The sequence below is a fragment of the Sorex araneus genome, chromosome 3 (assembly GCF_027595985.1).
Source record: "Sorex araneus isolate mSorAra2 chromosome 3, mSorAra2.pri, whole genome shotgun sequence".
Lineage (NCBI taxonomy): Eukaryota > Metazoa > Chordata > Mammalia > Eulipotyphla > Soricidae > Sorex > Sorex araneus.
Genome location: NC_073304.1, coordinates 101,905,370 through 101,928,598, shown reverse-complemented (window position 1 = coordinate 101,928,598; position 23,229 = coordinate 101,905,370). Strand labels below are relative to the sequence as shown.

The 23,229-nt window shown below is 39.4% G+C and overlaps 1 protein-coding gene across 7 annotated transcripts in view; it reads left to right on the top strand.

The window, feature by feature from the left end:
• LRRC49 (leucine rich repeat containing 49) overlaps positions 1–22,782 on the top strand; it is a 135,198-nt gene extending 112,416 nt beyond the window's left edge. For all 7 annotated transcript variants that reach the window (XM_004611716.2, XM_004611717.2, XM_055131493.1 and 4 more), the window contains 5 exons: positions 7,027–7,264; positions 8,496–8,681; positions 12,138–12,247; positions 16,596–16,749; positions 21,757–22,782. In XM_004611716.2, coding sequence (XP_004611773.1) covers positions 7,027–7,264; positions 8,496–8,681; positions 12,138–12,247; positions 16,596–16,749; positions 21,757–21,960 — 892 coding nt within the window. In that variant the 3' untranslated portion in view covers positions 21,961–22,782. The remainder of the gene's footprint in view (positions 1–7,026; positions 7,265–8,495; positions 8,682–12,137; positions 12,248–16,595; positions 16,750–21,756) is intronic.
• Positions 22,783–23,229: the final 447 nt, after the last annotated feature.

Sequence of the window (23,229 nt, the reverse complement as noted above, 5' to 3'; positions counted from 1 at the left end):
CCGCTGCCTGCTTCTGTCAGGCTCTCTTCTCTCTCTCTCAGGCTCCTTTCTTCTCTCTCTCTCTCTCTTTCTCTCTCTCTCTCTCCTTTTGTGCATTATGATTTGCAGTACTAAGAGGTCATTGTGTTTATTCAGGGCATTTAGTATTTTTATCGGGAAGATATAAATTTTTTATAGTTATTTTTATAGTTATTCATATAAAGATATAAAAATTGTAACTTTTTAACTGGGTTTGGGGTGTGGACGTGACTGCTGGGGCTTAACTTCTGTTATTTCTATTGTGTTCCTTGTAAGATGTTTAGAAGACATCTAAGACATATTTCAACCTCCATTTCTTTTATTCTTTTTATTACTTTTTATTTTTTAATTAAATCTGTAAGATACAGTTATAAAACTTTCATGATTGAGTTTCAGTCATACAATGATGGAACATTCATCCCTCCACCAATGCGCATTTTCCACCACCAGTGTCCCCAGTATCCCTCCTGCCACCCCTGTGCCACCCCCTGCCTCTGTGACAGGCACCTTCCCTCTTAACTCTCTCTCTCTACTTTTGGGGATCATGGTTTGCAATATAGATACTGAGAAGCCATCATATTTGGTCCTTAGACTACTTTCGGCACACATCTCCCATCCTGGGCGATCCTTCCAACCATCATTTATGTGTGGTGCCTTCTCTATCCCAACTGTTTTCTCCCCTAGCACATGAGGCAGGCTTCCAAACCATGGAATGATCCTCTTGTCCCTTGTCTCTATTGTTGTTGGGCGTTAGTCTCCCATTATGTTATTTTATACTCCACAAATGAGCACAGTCATTCTATGTCTGTCCCTCTCTTTCTGACTCATTTCACTTGGCATGAAACTCTCCATATCCATCCACTTATAAGCCAATTTCATGACTTCATCTTTTCTAACAGCTGCATAGTATTCAGCTGTGGAGATGTACCGTAGTTTCTTTAACCAGTGATCTGTTCTCAGGCACTTGGGTTGTTTCCAGATTCTGGCTATTGTGAACAGTGCTGCAATGAACATCAACCTCCACTTCTGACTTTAAATGTATTTGCATTTAAAAAAACTTAAAATATGTATCTTGTATTATTTACCCCCTTATTTTGTGTTTTGGGCTGGAGTGATAGCACAGCGTTTTTGCCTTGCACGCGGCCAACCTGGGTTCGATTCCTCCGTCCCTCTCGGAGATCCTGGCAAGCTACCAAGAGTATCCCGCCTGCACGGCAGAACCTGGCAAGCTGCCCCACCATTTGTTGTCAGTAGAAGTAGTCATAGAGTCAAATTTCAGTTCTTCAGTTAATATCCCTGTTTCAGTCTCATTTCTTACCCCATTCCGCCATGTAGGCAAATAATTCTTTTCAAAGTTCTTCTGGACTGATTGGTTTCCATCTTTATTCTAGCTCTAGAGTGATTCAAAGCTCTGGTTTCCTGTGTTCTTCATCATTCAACACACTTAACAAATTGCAGAAATTTTCTAAAACCTTATTGCAGATTCTATCTGTTTCTGTCTGTCTGCTTGTCTGCCTCTCTTTTTCTATGAGCACATGCACACACACACACACACACACACACAATGCTTGTTGGTGAATACCTTGTCACTTTAGTAGGATCTTTTTTTTTCGTTTTTTCACATTTCAATTTTATTTATTTTTTTTATAATTTATTTATTTTTAATTAGTGAATCACCGTGAGGGTACAGTTACAGATTTATACATTTTTGTGCTCATGTTTCCGCCAAGGATGGTTTAACACTTGGAAATCAATCAACATAATCCATCATATCAACAAAAGTAAAGATAAAAATCATATGATCATATCAATAGATGCAGAGAAAGCATTTGACAAGATCCAACACCCATTCATGATAAAAACTCTCACCAAAATGGGTTTTGGAGGAACTTTCCTCAAGATAGTCAAAGCTATTTACCAGGAACCTATGGCAAGCATTATCATCAATGGAGAAAAACTAAGGGCCTTTCCTCTAAGATCGGGGACAAGACAAGGGGCTGGAGCAATAGCACAGCGGGTAGGGCGTTTGCCTTGCACGCGGCTGACCCGGGTTCAATTCCCAGCATCCCATATGGTCCCCTGAGCACCGCCAGGAGTAATTCCTGAGTGCATGAGCCAGGAGTAACCCCTGTGCATCGCCGGGTGTGACCCAAAAAGCAAAAAATAAATAAATAAATAAGATCGGGGACAAGACAAGGATGCCCACTCTCACCACTTCTCTTTAATATAGTACTGGAAGTATTAGCAATAGCCATCAGGCAAGAAAAAGATACTAAGGGGATTCAGATTGGAAAGGAAGAAATCAAGCTCTCACTATTCGCAGATGATATGATACTATACCTAGAGAAGCCTAAAAGCTCTAGTAAGAAACTCTTAGAAACAGTTGACCTGTACAGTAAAGTCACAGGCTATAAAATCAATACCCCAAAATCCATGGCCTTCCTATATGCAAACAATGAGACAGAGGAAAGTGACATGAAAAAAGCAATCCCGTTCACAATCGTGCCCCAGAAAATCAAATACCTTGGAATCAGCTTAATTAAAGAAGTAAAGGACCTCTACAAAGAAAACTATAAAATGCTACTCCATGAAATAAAAGAGGACATGAGGAAACGGAAACATATCCCCTGCTCATAGATAGGGAGAATAAATATTGTCAAAATGGCAGTACTCCCTAATGCATTATACAGATTTAACGCGATCCCTATAAGAATACCCATGTCATTCTTCAAAGAAACAGATCAAGCAATCCTGAAATTCATATGGAACAACAAACGCCCACGGATAGCTAAAACAATTCTTGGGAAAAAGATGATGGGAGGCACTTTAGTAGGATCTTAAAGGGATAGGTTTCAAATATATGTGCAAGTCTCTCTGCTATTTTATCTGAATGGATGAACTAGAGCATTTTAAGTATTAGATTTGTATTATTACATTCTCTTTAAGGTGTTTAAAATATTAAAGTTTATCTTTCTGCATTTTAAAAGTCTGACACTTTCTAAAAATAGGAAGCTGGTCAGGTGATAAAAGTCTCTTAGAGTGCAGACTTTTTTTAAATACTGCTTTGGTTTTTTAGCACTACATAAGTGTTTTCTATTTTAATCAGTTCATTTGTAGTCCCTTTCAAATTGAAAAAAAGTGGTCAATTATTATGTTAGAATGTCTATGACCTTTGACTTATGGGTGTATACATGCCTGGAAACAAATATTTATGGAAAAAATATAGGTACATAAATTGAAGGAATTATATAAAATTTTGGTGTATATTCCATCATATTTCATTAATGATTTATTTTATTATTTTTTAAGAATTTTATTTTATTGAATCACCATGTGGAAAATTACAGTGCTTTCAGGGTTAAGTCTCAGTTATACAATGCTGAAACAACCATCCCTTCACCAGTGCCCATATCCCACTACCAAAAAAAAAAAACCACAGTACACCTCCCATCCCGCCCCCTGCACCCCTCCCCCACTTTGTAACTGATAAATTTCACTCTACTTTCTATTTACTTTGGTTACATTCAATATTTCAACATAAACCTAACTATTATTGTTAGGAATACCCTACTAGAGTCAGACCTGTTGTGAAGAGATATGAGGTTGTGTGGCCAGTTTTGGATTTCTGTACTTTAGCAACTAAGTCCAGGGAGATTTCTTCCAGATATTGGATCATTGCAAGCTTGTAAACCCCATCTGTGGTCGTCATAATATGGCGGTCACCATGCTCTTCAAGAGGCGAGAGAGAGAAATACCTTTCCCCTCCTGGGCGGGCATGGGGCCACGGCTTAGTTCTCAGTCTGGAGACATTCTGCGAGGAGCTGCCCATGCCGAAAAATTTAGCTGGCGTCTAGAGTCACGCTTGTGCAGCTGCGGAGAGGCCGCACACACGTGCAGCCCCCGGGATCACATCTTGGCGGCAGTCATTAATGATTTTAATGTCCACTGTATTTAGGATAACTCTACAGGAAAATTATATATCACTGGTTTCTTTTCCCTTTCAGAAATGGGAAAGTACTTGGTGTAATATTTTCTTTACTTACCTTGGCTGCATTCAATATAGCTGGTTTATTTTTGGCCATATCCTGTCAATGAACACTGTGGTATTTTAGCCAATATGACCATAATAAAATACAATGCATAAAATGAATTTCTACACCTACAAATGTTGTAATAGAAATTGATAAAATACTTTATTATAGTAATCAGCACTACTCATTAAGGAAAGAATCTTCCAAAATAATAAAAGACTTTCTGTTCTAGCCTATTATAAGAAATCTAAACATTAAATACACACACAATTTATAATCCTTTGAAATAATCTTTTCTTCATCTAGTCATTGAAGAGTATGTACTCTATTTAACCTGGCTTTCAGGAACTTATATTAAGTTAAATGGTCTCTTAAAGTCCTCTTCTAATCAAGAAGACATTGAATATTTTTCTTATTCATTCTTATGTACAGAGTTGACTAAATGTGCATTTGGTTTTAGAATTAACCACTAAAGATCATGGTTATCTAAACAGTTAGACCATCACATCAGTGTTTAGGTTTATGGTGTTGATATATAAAATTACTGGACCCAACCACGCCCAAAGTGCCCAGGCCTCGCCACCGTCCTCACTAAGCCTTTGCTGGTGTGGTCCTCTTCTCTCCCTGACCACACAGGGATAGTTGGTAGTTGGCTATATCTTCTACTGCCAAGGAATTGTACTGGAATAATCTTAGATAATCATCCTGTAAAGGTAAAGATTTACAGTAGAACAAAAATAAGTTGAGAATTAAGAATTATCTGTACTGTGTAACATAGCTTTGTGTCGAGCTTTAAAGAATATATAATCTTTTCTGAAATATAAGAAGTATAAGTTACATTTAATTGATACATTAAAATAAAGACCTAAATAAATTTGTACATATGCCTATTATAGCACTTACCACATTGCACCATTACCTACTTACTTTTCTCTCTATTGTAATGATTACTGAGGACTTGAGTTTTGTTATAGTTACTAATATTCACTATAATAGGTCAAGTATTTAAGGTGCCAGAAAAAACCCTAGGGGCTTCCCTTGTGCAAAACATGTGCCCTTTGATTGATCTCCCTTGACCCTTAAGACTGATCAAAAGTGACTGCAGTTGCTACCTTTAATTTTCTTTATCTCTTTAATCCGCAAATCAGTTATATATGAAACCGTTACTCTTTTACTATTTTTTTTCCCTTCCTTTTTTGTTAGTAGAGTGGCCCACAGTTGTGGGCACATCAAAGCTCCTCAGTGTCACTGCCCTTGGGTCATACTCAGCATGTCGGCCATTGTCAGGCGTCCTGGCCTTGGGCCTGCAGTGCAGGCAGTCAATCTCGGACTTATTCTGGCCTCCCGCCCCAACCCTTTGAAAATGCCCTAGATTTACTCCATTTTTGTTTTGTATTTAGGCCTTTACGCTTGACATTTAGATATTGATATCTTGCATATGACTCCCATGTCAAAGTCTCCCATAGCTGCACTGACTGAATAGTTGAGTTGCATGCTTTGCACGCAGGAAGTCCAGTTTCTACCCTCAGCACTTACATAGTCCCTGAACACTTTTGGGAGTGACCCCTGAGCATCATCAAGTGTGGCTCAAACACTGTCTAACCCCCCAGTAAAGTCTCCCATAGCTTTCAGGCCCTTCCTGTATTTCCTAAAACTTTGTCTTTCTATTACCCGGATTTGATTCCTCCACCCCTCTCAGAGAACCCAGCAAGCTACTGAGAGTATCTCGCATGCACGGCAGAGCCTGGAAAGCCACCTGTGGCGAATTTGATATGCCAAAAATGGTAACAAGTCTCACAATGGAGACGTTACTGATGCCCACTCAAGCAAATTGATAAGCAATGGGATGACAGTGATACAGTAATCTAAGGAAAGTCAGTGTTATCCCTTAATCAACCTCTGAGAGAAATATTATTATTTGAGGGAGTGGGTTTTTGTGTTTGTTTGTTTGGGTTTTGTTTTATTTTTTATTTTTTGAAGGTAGAGTGGGTCACACCTGGCAATTCTTACAGCTGACTCCGATTAGCACAGAGGAATCACTCCTTCTGTGCAAGGCTCAGGGAACCGTGTGATGCTGAGATGAAACATGAGTTGGCCATGTGCAAGGCAAGCACCCTACCTGCTGTACTATCGCTCCGGCCCCAGAAAGACTATTATTAAAGATCATTATGTATTCCCAAATGCTTTAAAACAAAAAATACTATGTGATTTTACTATATATAGAATTGCTATCTGATAAAATGTGTGTCCTTTTAGTTAGTTAATTTATAGATTAAGAAAACCTATTAATATTGACATGAAAAGATGATGTTTTAAATAGATTATTTTAAAACTAAGCAAATTATATATTATTGTCATAATTGATTTAGGTATCAAGATGCTTTTTGTTTATATATGACTCTTTTGTAATATGAATACATTGGTGTGTATATATACATATGAGTACATATGTATATATGTATATTGTTTTTCTATATATTTTCTTCTATTTTTAGATACATATGTATATATTATTTATATTTTATTTATTTACGTCATATATACATACATATATATCATTTTTCTATATATTTTCTTTTAGTTTCATATACATATATGTATATATATATATAAATAGAAGAATGTAAAGCTTCCAGATTTGCTATTGAAAATTAGTCTTGTGGGGCCAGAGAGAGTACAGATGAGAGGGCATTTGCCTTGCACACAGCCAACCCAGGTTCGATCTTCGACATCCTATAAGGTCCTCCGAGTGCAGAGGCAGGAGTAACCCCTGAGCATTGCCAGGTGTGACCCCCAAAATAACCAATAAATACAAACAAAAAAATAAAATTAGTTTTTGGTGCCCTAGGTCTATTTGTTGAAATGAGAATATCACTGTGTATGAATATAAAATTTCAAATACCTTTTCCAATGAGGCTTCATGTGTTATATGCTCTGATTATGACACACATTTACAATCCTGCACTGTGTTTTATAGGTCTCTGGACTCAGGACTCAGCAGTGCTTTACCAGACTTATCAGCCACAGACACGCACCTGGTCGAGGTGGATGGAGAGACGCTCTCCCTGTATGGCTCAGGGGCGCTTGAGTGCCTGGACCGGAACTGGAGTGTTCAGACCGCAGGAATGGTGACCACGGTCTCCTTTACTTTCATCGAGTTTGATGAAATAGTTCAAGTGCTTCCCAAGTTGAAGATTAAGTTTCCTAATTCTCTGGTAAACATTTCCTTTTAGTAGTATTCCCAGTCATGACCTATGTGTGTTCAGGCCAAGATCTAGTTTAACTTTCATTTGTGCAGTTTCTATCTTGCAGAAAGATGGAGAGTTTGTGTTGATTATCTGGATTTGGGATTTAAGTTCATAGATTCATATGAAATTATACATTAAGTGATCTTGAGTTTTTATGTTAATATTAAAAAATTATCTCTATAAAATGATTAGAGTATAAAAGATTAATATAATTGTACTCAAATTAAATATTTACACTTTATGAAACTTTCAAAGGATCTCTAACCCTATAGTATATATTATTATAACCATATGTATTTTCACTTTATGAAGCTTTCAAAGATCTCATAACCTTATATTATGTATTCATTCATTGTAATTGGTTTTAGTAAAACTTCATTTATGTATAGTTTATTTTACTGTAGCCCCTAATATACAAAATAAGCTTAGTAGCTCTTTGAAATTACTTTGACAACTTAGCTGTTTTCTAATAATGATGATATTAATGTACTTATTAATATGTATTTGCAGAAATTGTGATTCCTTAAGCTTTCTATTGGGATTTTATTATCCCCAGGTTTCTATTAAGCGATTTTCTTTACTTATTCTTTTATATGAAGTGTTCTTTTACTCATGATAATGATGTTTTCTCATCATCCTCTCTAAAAAAGACTGAAGTGACAAGAATATGTTTACAAAAGAGCTTTGGAGTCCTCAGGCAATACTGGCATGAGCACTTTTTGTCTTAGTGTTTTAATTTTCCTATAGCCGGTTTAACAGTCCACTTAGTAATTGGCAAGATAGAAGTTAGAATGACCAACTAATTCTTCTTGGAAACATTGTGAACCCAGTGTTTAAAAAGTCTTGAGAGTCTTACTTCTATCTTTTTTCCTTGTGCATTTCAGTATAAAGCATAACAATGATAATGATTGAGTCTGAATTTTATGTTTATATAATTTTAAAGAACCTTATTAAGGTTGTTCTTAATGGTAATCACCCTGAATTCAACATCAAATAGAGTGATACATTTCACCATTAACTCACTGGATGGATTAAAATTATGTAAGCTTAGTATATTTAGTTGATTTAACATAATTGAAAGCATTTTCAAACTCTAAGGTTTACTGATTTATTTAGGAAATGATTAGTGATGCTTAGTATTATATTGTAATATAATTGAACTCAGTGTTTAGCTCTTTGTTGTGTTTTATTATTGCAGCACCTTAAATTCAAGGAAACTAATCTTGTCATGCTGCAGCAGTTTAATGCACTAGCACAACTTCGTCGTATTGACCAACTGACAATTGATCCTCAAGGAAACCCAGTCGTTAATTTTACACTCTGGAAATATTATGTTCTATTTAGACTGAGCCATTTTAATATGCAGAAAATAAACGGAACAGAGGTAAGTCAAATGCCAAGTAAACTATAGAATGCAAATGTTTCTTTTTAAGGGAAATTGGTATTAAAATGCATGGTAATTTAACTTACCGTGATGAAACCATTGAGAAATGGTGTTTTAAGAAACAACCTGGAACTAGAGCTATAGTACAGTGGGTATGGTGCTTGCCTTGCAAGTGGCCAACCTGGGTTCAATCCCTGACCCCACTTACAGTCCCCCAAGCCTTATCGGGAGTGATTCCTGAACTCAGAGCCAAACATAGTCTTGAACACAACCTGGTGTGACCCAAAAGCAAACAGCAAAATCTTGACATTTGAAATTTCAAAAAGTTCAAAATCTCTTCAGATACTTCTAAAACACAAAACAAATTTTAGAGGGGGGGAAATCCAAAACAGTAATCAGGTTGTGTTGCAGTATATAATTTCACTGTAGTTTGTAAGCATTCTAAGGAATTAAATATCGGTAGTATGACAGTTCAAACAAACAAACAAACAAACAGACACTTTTTGTATTTTCCAAAGTGCTTTGTAGATGGTCGACTTGCAAGAGAGGATGGGGAAGTGGTAACCCAGGTCGGTTGGGTGAGGGTCAGGGAAGAGAATGCACACAGCTGCAGGTTCCGGGAGGGCAGGGGGGGCTCCTGACTGGTACTGGGTGTGGCACCAGGAATCAACCTGGGGGTGACTGTGTGAGCCTCACTCTATGTACTCCCTCTGGCCCCTAAGGGGGGGGGGGTCTTAATAAATAAGAGAAAACAAACAAGCAGATGAAGGAAAAAGGATAGGAAAAGGAAATAAACAAGGAGAAAAGATAAAAGAAAAAATATGAAAATGAGAGAGAAAAAAGAAATATAACTAACTATTCAGAAGCTTTATTAAAAACAGCTTAATAGCTATGTGTAGCTTTATCTGTCTTGGGGAACTCAGACCTGGAGCTTGAATAACAGGAAAGTTATTTGTAAAAAGTTATTTTGGGTATTAATTCTTCTAAGCTTACCACAAAAATAATCTCCTAACTACCTAAAGACCACATTTTTAAAAAATATTATTTTGGAGAAAAGGGTGATTTCATACATCTATGAGGAATTCCCAAACTGAATTTAAATAATTTCCCTAAAGGAAAAAAATTCTGTTAATGATGATTTTAAAATCAAGAAGAGCTTCTTGTTGTCAGACAAACTATATTCTGCTTTCCTATCACAGTGACTATAGCAGCTGCATTTCCCTTCTGCCAGTACTCAAGAACCGCTGACCCGGAGCCCAGGATTCCAGTGACGGGAGGGCTCTGGGCCAGTGTACAGAATCCCCCTGAGTTCTCTCTCTAGTGACTGCAGCAGATGTGGGCTAAATCTAGAACGTGAGGTGAATGTTAATTCTCCAGGTAGTTCTCACGAGGTTTTATTCACTCGGTATACTCATGTGTCCTCTTGTTTCACCCAGAGAGCTGCTAAGTCACAGGTCAGATTTAATAATCAATCTTAAAAGTTCCAAAGCTAGTTTAGACTGGAATAAGAATGTAGGTGGGTAGTTATGTTCCCTTATTAATAGCTAAATTATTACTCCAATTAACCCCAAATAATGTATTTACCCAGATATATGTTACCACCAGAGCAATAACACAGCGGATAGGGCATTTGCCTTGCACGCGGCCGACCGGGGTTCGATTCCTCTATCCCTCTCAGAGAGCCCGGCAAGCTACCCGTGGCGTATTCGATATGCCAAAAACAGTAGCAACAACTCTCTCAATGGAGATGTTACTGGTGCTCGCTGAAGCAAATCGATGAACAATGGGACGACAGTGATACAGTGATACAATGATTATAGGACTTTAAAAGTAGGAAGGAATAATATAATTATAAAAAGAAAAGAATTAGAAAGAAGTAGTAAAGTTCTCTTTAAAATTCTCTTTAAAAATCCCAAAATTTTAAATGCCAAGGATATTTTTCTCTTTATCTAAATACCCAGCAAAGCTCCCCAGCTCAGTCTTGACAGCACTCAGTACTGTACTGGGTTTCCACTTCTCTGTATGGGAGTAGAGGCTGACTTGAATTGATGAGTGTTAAGAAAAGAAGGGAGTAGTGACCTGTGCTGGCCACTAGGTGACTATGTTAGACCAAACAACTCAGTTCTCAGCTAGAGCAAGGGTCTGAGGGAAGCCGCAGCCGCATTGACTACTGCCCGTCTAGGGAAAGGAAAGAGTCTGCACTGAGTCATGTAGACAAGATGGTTTTGGCTGCAGGTTCCTTTATCAGAAAATATGTAAATATGTTTAGAGTTTCAGCCAGCATTAGGAATCCATTTTTAAGAGATACAAAATGTAACGGATTGGAGCGATAGCACAGCGGGTAGGATGATTGCCTTGCACGCGGCAAACCTGGGTTCGATTCCTCCGTCCCTCTCGGAGAGCCGGCAAGCTACCGAGAGTATCCTGCCCACACGGCAGAGCCTGGCAAGCTACCCGTGGCATATTCGGTATGCCAAAAACAGTAACAACAAGTCTCACAATGGAGACGTTACTGGTGCCCGCTGGAGCAAATTCATGAACAACGGAGGACAGTGCTGCGGTGACAGTGCTACAAAATGTAACTATCCCAGGTTTCCTCCACCTGAGCTCTGTGGTGTTTTGGACTGTGTTGCGGGGACTGCCTGTGTGTTAGAGCACTGAGCACCAACAGATGCCTGGAGCATCTCTCTGTCTGTTGGAAGGAATCTAAATATCCAGTGAATTGCCAGATACTACCTAGAGGCCAAAAGGTCCCCTGAATTACACAGACTAATAGAATTTACGATAGAAGCAACCCTATGTTATTTTAAAGAAAGTATGCCCAGAAAGTAATCCAAGCCTGGCTTTCAGCTTTTAGTATTTTCTTGTTTAGCACAAACACTAGCCCTTGCAGGAAAGACCTGTTACACTATTCCTTGTGGGGAGAAAGGCAGACCTAATTTCACAATGAATAGGAGGGTCATTGCCAATTCAACAGGAATTCTCGCAGGAAGGAGCAAAGCTATCCTTACAGAACGAATGCCTTGGCTTGCCTTATATACGTTATTTCACTGGCACTTGAGAATCGCTCTTTCATCAGTCATCCTACTCTTAGAAAGTGTAGGATTTCTGGGGGAGAAAAAAGGTTAAGATGCCTCAAGTACAGGTTCTAAATCAGAGGTAATTCTCTACCTCCAAACCACTTCCGTTTATGTTAGTCATTTTTGTATTTTAACTAAGCCCATTCTTCATTTTAACTAAGCCCAGGTAAGAGAAGGAAATACCAATGAGGATTCTCTTTAGAGTCTGAGAGAATACACTTTGCTGGACTAAAGAAAAATGTTTACTATAGATCTCTTTTCATCATTTGTATTGCTGATGCTACACGCTTGTGAAAGACATCTCTTTCCTTAGCTTTTATAGTAATTGTATCTATCTCAGAGATTGATTTTTTACTCTTCTGTTCCATGTCTTCAGGTGACACAGAATGATATGATAATGGCCGAAAGACTCTTTGGAATCCTGGCACATGTAGCATCTTCTGAGTTACCTCAATACCGCATGATTTCAATACTGGGTGATGCCAGGTAATTTATATTTATAGTTTTATATTTTGCAGGGAGGTCCACACCCTCTAGTGATAAAATTCCTTGTTATTTTTGGTTTTGGAACACGCCCTGGCTCTGCTTGGGAACAATCATGATTAGATTTATATTCTGGAAATGTCATTTGGGCAGAGAGAGAAAGAATGGTGGCCAGTCCAGAGCCAGTCTGAAGTCCAGGAGGGAAGTCATGAGGGCCTAAACTTCAGTTAGAATGAAGAGGAGGAAGATGTAAAAATGTAGAAACAAGCTTCCAGAATCAAAATACAGTTGCCCAGAATCACCATCAGATACAGAGTTACAAAGCTCTTCATGGTCGAGTTTCAGACATACAGTGTTCCAATCCCTCCACCAGTGTCCAGTGTACATTTCTCACCACCAGTGTTCCCAGTTTCTCTTGCCCCAGCCTCCCCCAGCCTGTCTCTATGGCAGGCTCTCTCTCTCTCTCTCTCTCTCTCTCTCTCTCTCTCTCTCTCTCTCTCTCTCTCTCTCTCTCTGTCTCTTCTCTGTGTCTGTGTCTCTCTCTATCTCTGTCTCTCTGTCCATCTGTCTCCTCCCCGCCCCCCCTGCTCTCTATCTCTCTCTCCTTTCTCTCCCCCCTTTTGGGCATTATGGTTTCTAATACAGATACTGAGAGGTTATCCTATTTGTTCCTTTACCTATTTTCTCTCGTTATTTAAAAAATTTTGTGCCTAGAACTGATTGAGGACAGACATCATTTAAAAAAATCTACTTCCCCTGTTTGGACTGGAGCGATAGCACAGTGGGTAGGGTGTTTGCCTTGCACACGGCCGACCCGGTTCGATTCCTCCATCCCTCTCGGAGAGCCCGGCAAGCTACTGAGAGTATCCAGACTGCATGGCAGAGCCTGGCAAGCTACCCATGGCGTATTCTATATGCCCAAAACAGTAACAACAAGTCTCACAATGGAGATGTTACTAGTGCCCACTTGAGCAAATCAATGAACAATGGGACAACAGTGCATAGTGCTTTACTTCGCCTGTATATTTATAAAATAATGTCTGTCCTCAATCAGTTCTAGGCACAATATATTTTAGATAATGAGAAACCGTTGTGGAGAAAGATCAGTAGCTCGACTTCAGCAATAACAGGATTCGCACACCAGGACGGTAGCAGTGAGTTGATGAGCTGATGCCATCCTTCATGCTCAGAAAATTCTAGTGATACTTTGTGACAGAAATACAAGTATGGGAATCTGAGAACTTTTATTACAGTGGGCATTCATAATAGGAAAAAATTGTAAGTTGACTCCACTAATAGAAAACCTGTTCCTTACTACTCGGAAAATAATGAGTATGATGTTGCATCATCTGCATATGATGGTGCATCTGCAGGGGTCGCTCCTAAGCACAGTTGGGTAAAGCCCCCAAACCAAAAAACAAAATGGTAATAATAATTGTCTAAGATACTTTTGAAAATAGAAATGTCGAGACTGCAGAGATAGTCTGAAGGTTAAGGCAGAGCGATAGTACCGGGGGTCGGGGGCTTGCCCTGTCCACTGCTGCCCAGAGCTTGAACCTTAGCACCGCACACACCTGGTACCTGGAGCATCAGCAGAAGGGATCCCTCAGCAGTGAGTCACGAGGGTGCCCTGGACATCACTGGCTGGGCTTCAGCTCCCCTTAAAAGAAAATAAAAATGCAAGCATGGACTAATTGTGTATACGCTACACACCTTAAGATATGGGGCATATATTTCAGAGGTATGCTCGTATTAGATTTGGGGCATTAGATTTGAGCACACCCAGTGTGGTGCTGGGTATTGGATCTACAAGTGCCTCATCTGCTGTACTATCTCTCCAGCTTGTGTTAGATTTTTCTAAACAATTGTCTCCTGGAGGACATTTGGAGGGGTCCAGAATAGCTTACTTTTCACTGCTTAAGTAACCATTAAGTTTTTATTCTACATTGTTCTTTTTTAAATTATCAACAATTTAAAAAATGACTTTAAAGATACTTTAATTATTTGGGGTTGTAGAAGCAATAAAAACTGAAGTCATAAATCACATGGAAATGAATGACAACTTTGTTAATTTCTAGGCAGTTTATGTGTGGATTAAATTTACAAACCCCAAATTAAAAGTATTAAAAACCATAGTTTAATATGGTTTAGTATAACATAACTCTGAATAATTAAATATATACATAATACTTAAACAACATTATTAATAAATTTGATTGCTAAACATTTGGGAAACTGCATGCTGCATGCTGCACATTCTTTTCAAGAATAAAGTAGTTATAAAAATTGACCAAGTCCTCATAAATATTCATATAGTAATGTCACAGATTCCAAAAGATTTAGAGGGACCATGTTCTCTGTGCAGAATGCAGTTAAGCTTGAACTGAATTACAAAATGTTAACAAGGAAATCTCCATATATTTGGAAATTTACATTTCTAAATAATTCATAGGTTAAGATAATTTTATAATGGAAATATAAAACCACTTTGAATTGAATCATAACAAGGGCCATATTTCAAAACTTATGGCATAAAACACAGATTACTTATTTGTAATTTAATATCAATCAGGAATTACACATAAGGACCTATATATTTGTTGCTCTTTATAAAAGTGAGAAAGTAAAGGGTTCTTTCTGCTCTGGAAAAGCTTTTCTTTTCTCTTGAATATGTGTCTCTCTTCCTCTCCCCTGACACTTCTCTAAGCAAACTTCTTTCAGTAAAAACTGCTTCATGGGGCTGGAGAGAGAGAACCAGGGGTCAGGTGCAGCCAGCCTGAGTTGGACCCTCAGCCAACCCATGTGGTTCCTTGAGTGCCACCAGGAGTGGTCCCTGACCACAGAGCCAGGAGTAAGCCTTGAGCACCACTGGGTGTGGCTTAAAAATAGAAAAGAATAAGTAAGAGTTCAACCAGTGCATTGTATATCCTTGTTATCAACCCTTTATCGGATGGGTACTGCATAAATATCCTTTCCCATTCTGTAGATTGTCTTTGTATTTTGGTCACTGTTTCTTTTGAGTTGCAGAAGCTTCTTAGTTTGAGATAGTCCCATTTATTTATCTTTGTTTTCACTTGCTTGGCCAGTGGCGTGTCAGCTTTGAAGATACCTTTGGCTTCAATGTCGTGGAGGGTTTTGCCGACCTTATCTTCAATGTACCTTAGGGATTCTGGTCTGATGTTGAGGTCTTTAATCCATTTTGATCTGATTTTTGTACATGGTGATAAATGGAGGTCTAAGCCCATTTTTTTGCATGTAGCCGTCCAGTTTTGCCAGCACAATTTGTTAAACATGCTTTCCTTGCTCCACTTCACATTTCTTGCTCCCTTATCAAAGATTAGATGATCATATATTTGGGGGTGTATGTCAGAGTATTCAACCCTATTCCATTGGTCTGCAGCTCTGCCTTTGTTCCAGTACCATGCTGTTTTAATGACTAACAGTTGGTGGCTTTTGTTTGTTTTAGTTATTGCCTAAACACAAATTAGTATTCCACTTTCTGACAATGAGAAATAATTATGATCTACAAATGGAATTATGAGTTATTTGTGTTATTTATAAGCAATAACATTTTTTAAGGGCTGGAGAATAGCACAGTGGGTAGGGAGTTTACCTTGCACACGGCCAACCCCAGTTCAATTCCTCTGGCAAGCTACTGAGAGTAGCCCGCCCACACAGCAGAGCCTGGCAAGCTACCCATGGTGTATTCAATATGCCAAAAACAGTAACAAATCTCACAATGGAGATGTTACTGGTGCCTGCTGGAGCAAATCGATGAATAACAGGATGACAGTGCTACAGTGCTAACATTTCTTACAGAACATAAAGACTTGGAATTATTTACCTACTGCACTTGTTTTGTGCTCTGTGATCATCAAATTATATACATATGTGTTTTTTTCCTTACGTTTTTACACTTTAGAAATGCTTGAGACATGTTGGTGATTGGTTAGGAAACAAAAGTTAGGAAACAAAAGAATTCTCCCCCACACTTTTGGTAATCTCAGTTCAAGGCTAAAGATTTGTTGACACTTTACAAAAAAGAATTTGGGTTAAGTAGCTTAATTAGTAAAAAGATGGGGAAATTCACTCCCATAAAAATAATTAAAAGAGCATGTGTAGGGACCAGAGCAATGGGCACTTGCCTCATGCGCAGTCGACCTGGGTTCAATCCCAGCATCCCATATGGCCCCCTGAGCCTTCCGAGAGTAATTCGTGAGTGCAGAGCCAGCAATAACCCTTGAGCATCACTGGGTGTGACCCAAAACAACAACAAAGAGCATATGTACATATTGGCATATCGGAGTATACCTGATAAGTAACTCTCACTCTCTTCACTATCTTTCTACAGGAAGAAGCAATTTCGATACCTGATAGAAACCAAAGGGAAAAAACCTGTTGTTATCAATGAAGAAAATAATGATAGCAAAAGACTTGTAGGAGAAAATTCAAATCGCTCCACACTAAATTATACCACAAGAGAATTCTATAATGAAAAGCTAGAGGTAAAATGAAACTGACATTGATCTTTGGAATTTAATGGCTGGATATTCCCACATCACTGTAACTGACAGTGGTACCATTCTCTCTTCAGTGGTTGAGATAGTTTCCCTGAGGTCAGAGAGATATTACAGCAAGTAGGACATTTGCTTTGCACGTGGCTGACCTTGGTTCAGTTTCCAGCATCCCATATAGTTGCCACAAGCATCCCAGAAGTGATCCCTGAACACAGAGCCAGATGTAAGCCCTGAGAACCACTGAGTGTCCCCTGCCCCCCCACCCCCACTGCAAAAAAAGAAGGGAAAAAAGCTAGTTTCCCAAACTTATTTTTCTTTCCACACCCTTTTTAGGGAAGTAAAAGTCAGTCATTTCCCCTCTCTCTGAAATATAACTTCAAATATCATTATTTAAGTAGGAAAAAATGCTCAAAAAAACGTCAAAAAATCTAGATCAAGAATCTAGGGCCAAGGGTCTCGCTGTCTTTAAGAGAAGGAATCGAGGCAGTGCGCACTGGTCTAGCCGTCAGACGGACAGAGCCTCCATTTCTAACATGTGGTCTCCCCGCAGCTCTGGCAGCCACCAGGACTCTCCCCATGGTGCTGGGGAGGCCATGCAGTGACCCTCACCTCTGAGTCCAAAGCATTTTATCGGAATTCAGAGGACCCTAAGGACTACAACTTGAAAGTCTCTTGAAAACTCAATGCAATCATATTTTTATGGCATCTAAAAAGCAGTCGGTTCTGCTTTAAATTTTGCTTTGTTCTTATGCCACTCCCGGCGCTGCTCAAGGAGTGCTCCTAGCACCCTAAGGGAGTGCTGGGGATCAAGCCCAGGGCTCCACATCAAGGCAAGCGCCTGACTGCTGTGGCAACTCTCCGTCTTGATTCTGCCTTGAGTTTTGTAGTACAAGGACTGTTACTTCTTTGTGAGGTAGCAATATATCTCCGACTAATCAACTCCAAGTTACCTTGCAGACTAAAATGTGCCTTCTGATACCTTTGATTTTCATGATCCAAGTAAATATTGCCTATGGAGAAAGGGAAGCAAGTTGTTCACTTTCTTATAGACTTTTTAAATACTTGAAATTATTACCTTGAGTATTCTCTACATTTGACATTCTGTACAAATGACACTCAGTTTTATTGGCACTCATTCAGATGTCATGTCACTTTCAGAGTTCAGGTACTGAGCACCTCTCAGGCACAATATGTGGGTGATGGGAAGTCAGAGCCCTTGTATTCATGAAGCTTGCTGTCTGATGGAAGAACCAGACGTATGCAGACAAAATTCTAAATCAGTATATGGAAAGATTCAAGGAGAAATAACTTATCCTGGTCAAGGAGTATTTCCAGAGAAGAAGTTTTATTGTCTGACTCTTAAAAAGAAAATGGAGCTACTATGTTTTAGTGCATATTCATTGTAAATTTTATGCCTTTTTTTTTGCAAAAAGACTAACTTTCTAACAGCAGCCATTACTGTACATCATTTTTCTCATTATCACTGGTTTTCATAGATACACTTCATGATCTTTTCAACTTAGTAATGCTGTTTTAAGGCATATAAAAAAAACAGTGGAGTCTATCCTTGCCCATTGCCAATTTGAGTAAGTAAGTATGAAGTTTCCTGGCACATACTACAACAAATTGGCAAAAGCTTATAGTCTTTTCACTGTAACCAGCTGACAGCTTTTGGTGCTTTGTGGTTCTCCTTCACAGGGACAGTTTTTGTCCTTGCTTGAGCCTCATCACCCAGCCACAACTCTCCTTAAACTGAGTTTCTAAGAATCTTGTGTTTGTGTGAACCTCCTGTGCCTTCATTTGCAACATCTTTTATGAGGCACTGTAGCCATTCATGCACATCCTTTGCATCAACACAATGACAAAACCTTCTTTCAGCCCCTGAAACAGGTGCCTATTTAGAAAGGCTTGTGTTTCTTAGCTTGGCTTTTCGTTTGTGTCAGTCTCACACCAACCTTTCACTCCCTGAAAAGTCTTTCTGCTACTGTTTCCTTGCTATTCAGTGAACATAATCACTTTCTACTTAAAACCTGCCAGATGATTTTATTTACTCATAATCAGAAAGAAAGGCTTCCAAAGTTCATATGTCACTGAGTCTCACTGGGATCTGAGTCCCACCCCATCATGTGATTAACTCATGACTACTGTCTGCATGACTTATTAAAAATGGGGATAGTTTCAGAGAATTCATCTAAGCAGAGTCTTGGCTGCTGGTTTGACCCGTGGATGAGTACAAGCTATGCTGATGCCAGTCTTGAGAAATTTCAAAAGGAAAAAGAGGGCCTCTGAAGCCACATTATGTTTTGGAGATTGGCCAAGTCTATGCTTGGCCATAAGATTTGGATTTGAGTCCCTGGCTTTTACTGCTTGTCACCTGAAACACCCTGGCCTGGCCCCTTAAACTCTCTTAGGACTCACAACCCAGCATTCCTTCCGTTATGTATTGCACCTCACTGCCTGGAAAGTATCTAAAGCATCCCAGTACGGAGAGATCATTCTCTGTTCTGAATCATTGAGAAGATTCACCGGAGAGAGTCCCCCACAGTACTTGCCCAGCCTTTGTTCTGACTCATTCTAAGAGATTGAAGATGGACATGGAATGGGAGAGCTAAAAATGACTTCAGAGAATCCAGTCCTGGGTGTGGGGGACAGTGCAGGGGTTAAGGCGCCTGCGTTGCACGCTCTTGACCATGAATTCTCGACCCCACATGTCTTCTGGAGTGTCCCCGCACTGCAGGGCTCCAGCAGCCACCAATTGGGCAAGTATCCCAGACAAGTGACCCCACCTGAAGAAGGAGAATAAATCAGTAACAATAAGCCAGTCCTGGTTTGGGGCAGATGAGGGAAATATCAAACTCGGGTGAACTACTCAGGGTCCCAGGGTGACTTACTGCCTCTAGACGGGAGAGCTCGTACCTGTGTACTGTATTTGCCGGCACTGCTTGCTGCCTCCAGAGCTTCTGCCCCACCCCAGTGCACGGGGCTCTATCTCCTGTGAACTCTGATTGTGTTCACTGTCTAAACATCTCCGTCAGTACTTATATGCTGTTTGATATTTTGATATGTAGGCTGTTGTCTACAAATAGACGACACGTTCTTTATGATCTAGTTCATTCTCTAGGTATTATTAAAAGATTGTTTAACCCTGACATGTCTCTCACCTCCCCAGACATTGGTTTTCCATTATATAAGATTGAGGTCCATACTACATACCAATATAATTACCATTACAGTGAAAAATCACTCTACAATAAACCCTACCTTTGACCTACTTTATTTTACCACACCATCTTCTTGACAACAGTGTTAATTCAGTGGAATAATATAAACAATGCTACATAGATTTCATCTCATCAGGATTCAACTTGTAAAGTACTTGCCTTGTGCACCCCACAGGGGTTTTTGTGGGATGAAAAAAAACAAGTATCTGAAAATATTTAAGAGCATATAAAACATCATTCAAGGAGCAACAACTACTTGGCGGGCCAGGGCAAGAAAAAAAGTCTAAAGTGCTCTTAACAGGGATCGTTCCAGACAGGCAGAGAGAGTCATCCTAGCCAAGACTGGGTATTCTGCACAGGGAGACAGCATTATTGACTTGACGGAGAGAAGAAATGATGAAGTTAAAAAGCTTTCAAACACAGTTCCTAAATTAAGGGTTACTATAAGAGATATAATTCTGCATCAGCATGTTTATAAAGAAGTAATGGAAGAAAATAGAGCAGGAAATTTTAAATCACCAACAATTGTATTATATCAATCATGAAAAGTTTATTTTAGTTTCTATGAATTTAACAAGATATATCATTTAGAATAAGTGCATCATTTAGAATAAAAGTAGACACCCTGTCCAATCAGAGAAGCAAAAACCCAGAGATAAGCCTGGCTCTGGCTTATGTCTTTGAACAATACATTAATGAAATGGAAACCAAGAGCATGAGATGGAAGAAAGCAAGCCTCTTCAACAGTGTATTGTACTAAAGTGGTACGGTGCCCAGAAAATGCTTCTGCAGGCGTCTAGCTAAACTGCGCAGACCCCAGTCATCACAGCAGCAAGCAACAGGAAAGTAAAGGGGATAAAAAAGATGGTGCTGGGAAAAGTGATTAGCAATCATGCTAAAATCGGTTGAATATATTATCTCCTAGACATTTATTACTCATCTCCTCCTTCACTGATAATGGATTACTATAATCTGATTATCTAGTCTACTTTATTAATTTTCTCATATATATTATGACACTTCACCCTCCAGCCTTGGTATTTTCTGAGTGGATCAGTAGCCAGAGTGTATGTTGGGTTACTTTGCATTGCATTAAACAAAGTGGCTTTGTCTCACCCTCTTTGATGAGATGGGGGCCCACTGTCTGTGTAGTCTCAAGCCCAAAATGTCCCCAGTGGTGTTTTGAATCCAGGTTTTTCATTTGCAGACCTTGAAGTTGAGTGAAGTTGAGTGGGAGTTTTGTTTCTTTCTGAGGCCAAACTCTGGGCTTGCCATCTATATATTTCCTCTTCCTCATTCTACACTTTCCCCAACTTTCACCCTATCGTACTGGCCATGTAACATGCTTTCCTAACATACCGAGTGCATTCAGAGTATGAGTACTTAAAATGTCTGTATGGATATTAACTGGTTTCATGCCAGCTAAGATAATATCAGCCCTGATATATTTACCGTAAAATATTGAATTTGTGCATTTAGTTGATTTGTTTGAGCCAAACTTCCTGAACTGAAAAGGAGAAAATGTACCAAGGGAGAAGTAGTAGTTATAACCCAGTGATTCCAATAAAGAAGCTTGTTTTCTAATAAAGCCGTCAACAGAGGGAGAAATAGCAAGCAGCAAACTCCCTATTGCTATCTTTAGTCTAGCAGAACTGTGTCAACAATGTCTAGGAAGGTATGCCAACTCAAGGGTGAGGCTCAGAAGAGATTATTTAAGTTTCTCTGGTTCAATTCATAGTTTGATTTAACGTAATTCTTTTTAAAATTTTAACAGGAAATAAAGGAAAAGAAGAAATTGTGCAAGAAATATATCGAGGACCTTGTGAAGGAAGCCACAGAAATCAACATGAAAAATGAGGCTTTACAGAAATTGTGGCCACAAATGTTCATTGAGCTTGTTAGGGATGCAGTCATAGAAATCCGCAATAAAAATTCCTATATGAAGCTTTGCCTGCAGCAGATAGCTGAACAAAAATAGAAATGGCTTTTAGTTACAGTTGATTTCAGCTCTTTTATGATTTTGAAGGTTAAAATAGATTTAACTTGTTAAGACAACAATAGCACTATCCTACAAACTAGAAAGGCTAACATCAGAGCATTACTACCTGCTGTAAACGTTAGGAAGGAGAGAACGCAAGAAAGGGAAGATGAACGCTGATCACCAAGCAGCCTGCAGCTCGTCACTGTTCCCAGCTGGCTTGAGCCTTGACGTGGCTCTGCATCCTGACTCTGGCTTTGATTGGTTGCCCCTGCTACAGCCCAAAGTACATCATGTTTTCTCATCCTTGGGCATGAATTAATTCTACCTACTTTCAGCTGACAATTTCTGGTTACTTGCCTTTTTAATTTTATGCCATGATTTAAAAGCCCCCAAGGATGTGTTCTTTTGTATGGCAAAGAATAAACTTATTTAAAAAAATTAATTTGGAAAACCTTTTTCTTCCCAAATTGGGTAGAATAATCATATTTCTTGTACTGTTCACTTATATAGGAAGAAGTTCCAGTCTTCTTAGGTAACATTCTCAGGGTGTCTGCAGTGTCTCATCACTCATCACTATGCCCCACTGGATCCTCAGTTTCCCCCACATAGTTCCCACCTCATGAGAGTGTTGTGGCGAGTAAATGCACATACAGTTAAAGCACTTGTTGTAATGCTCTCAGCACACAGAAAACACCTGAATGAACGGATAATTTGTTTTTCTATATGCAACCACAAATTTGGGGCCCCAGGACCAGAAGAGCTGTTAATGTTTCCTAAAATCTTTCATTCCCTCTCAAATAAAACACAGGCCATCTCTCACTTGGTGGTTAATGGGTGATCTCTTTCCAACTTTACATGTATCTTATGTGGTATAGAATGGAGATCCCACTTTGATGGGGACATGGAAGAGGAAAGTAAGAATATTCTGTGGGCTTCTAAAAAAGGCAAAGAATGACTTGGGGGAGTAGAAGGGACTGTTGCTCCCTGGAGGCCTGGCCAGCGAGTGGCCTGTGGAACCAACAGTCTGCCTGGTTTCCTCCCTTGACAGTAAAAGCACCTGGACTCTCAGGTGGCCAGACATCCTGTGCCCACTGTTTTCAGAATTGAAAGGTCCGCACGTAAGCCCTCATCAGGCTGGCAGCAAGCCCACCCAGGCACTTCAGCAAGCCCCTTGAATCTTCGGGCTCAGTGTCCTAGGGGGCCATATTGTTCCCGAACCCAAATCTGCACACACCCCCACTTTGAGCCTGCTCCCCTGCTTGTCTG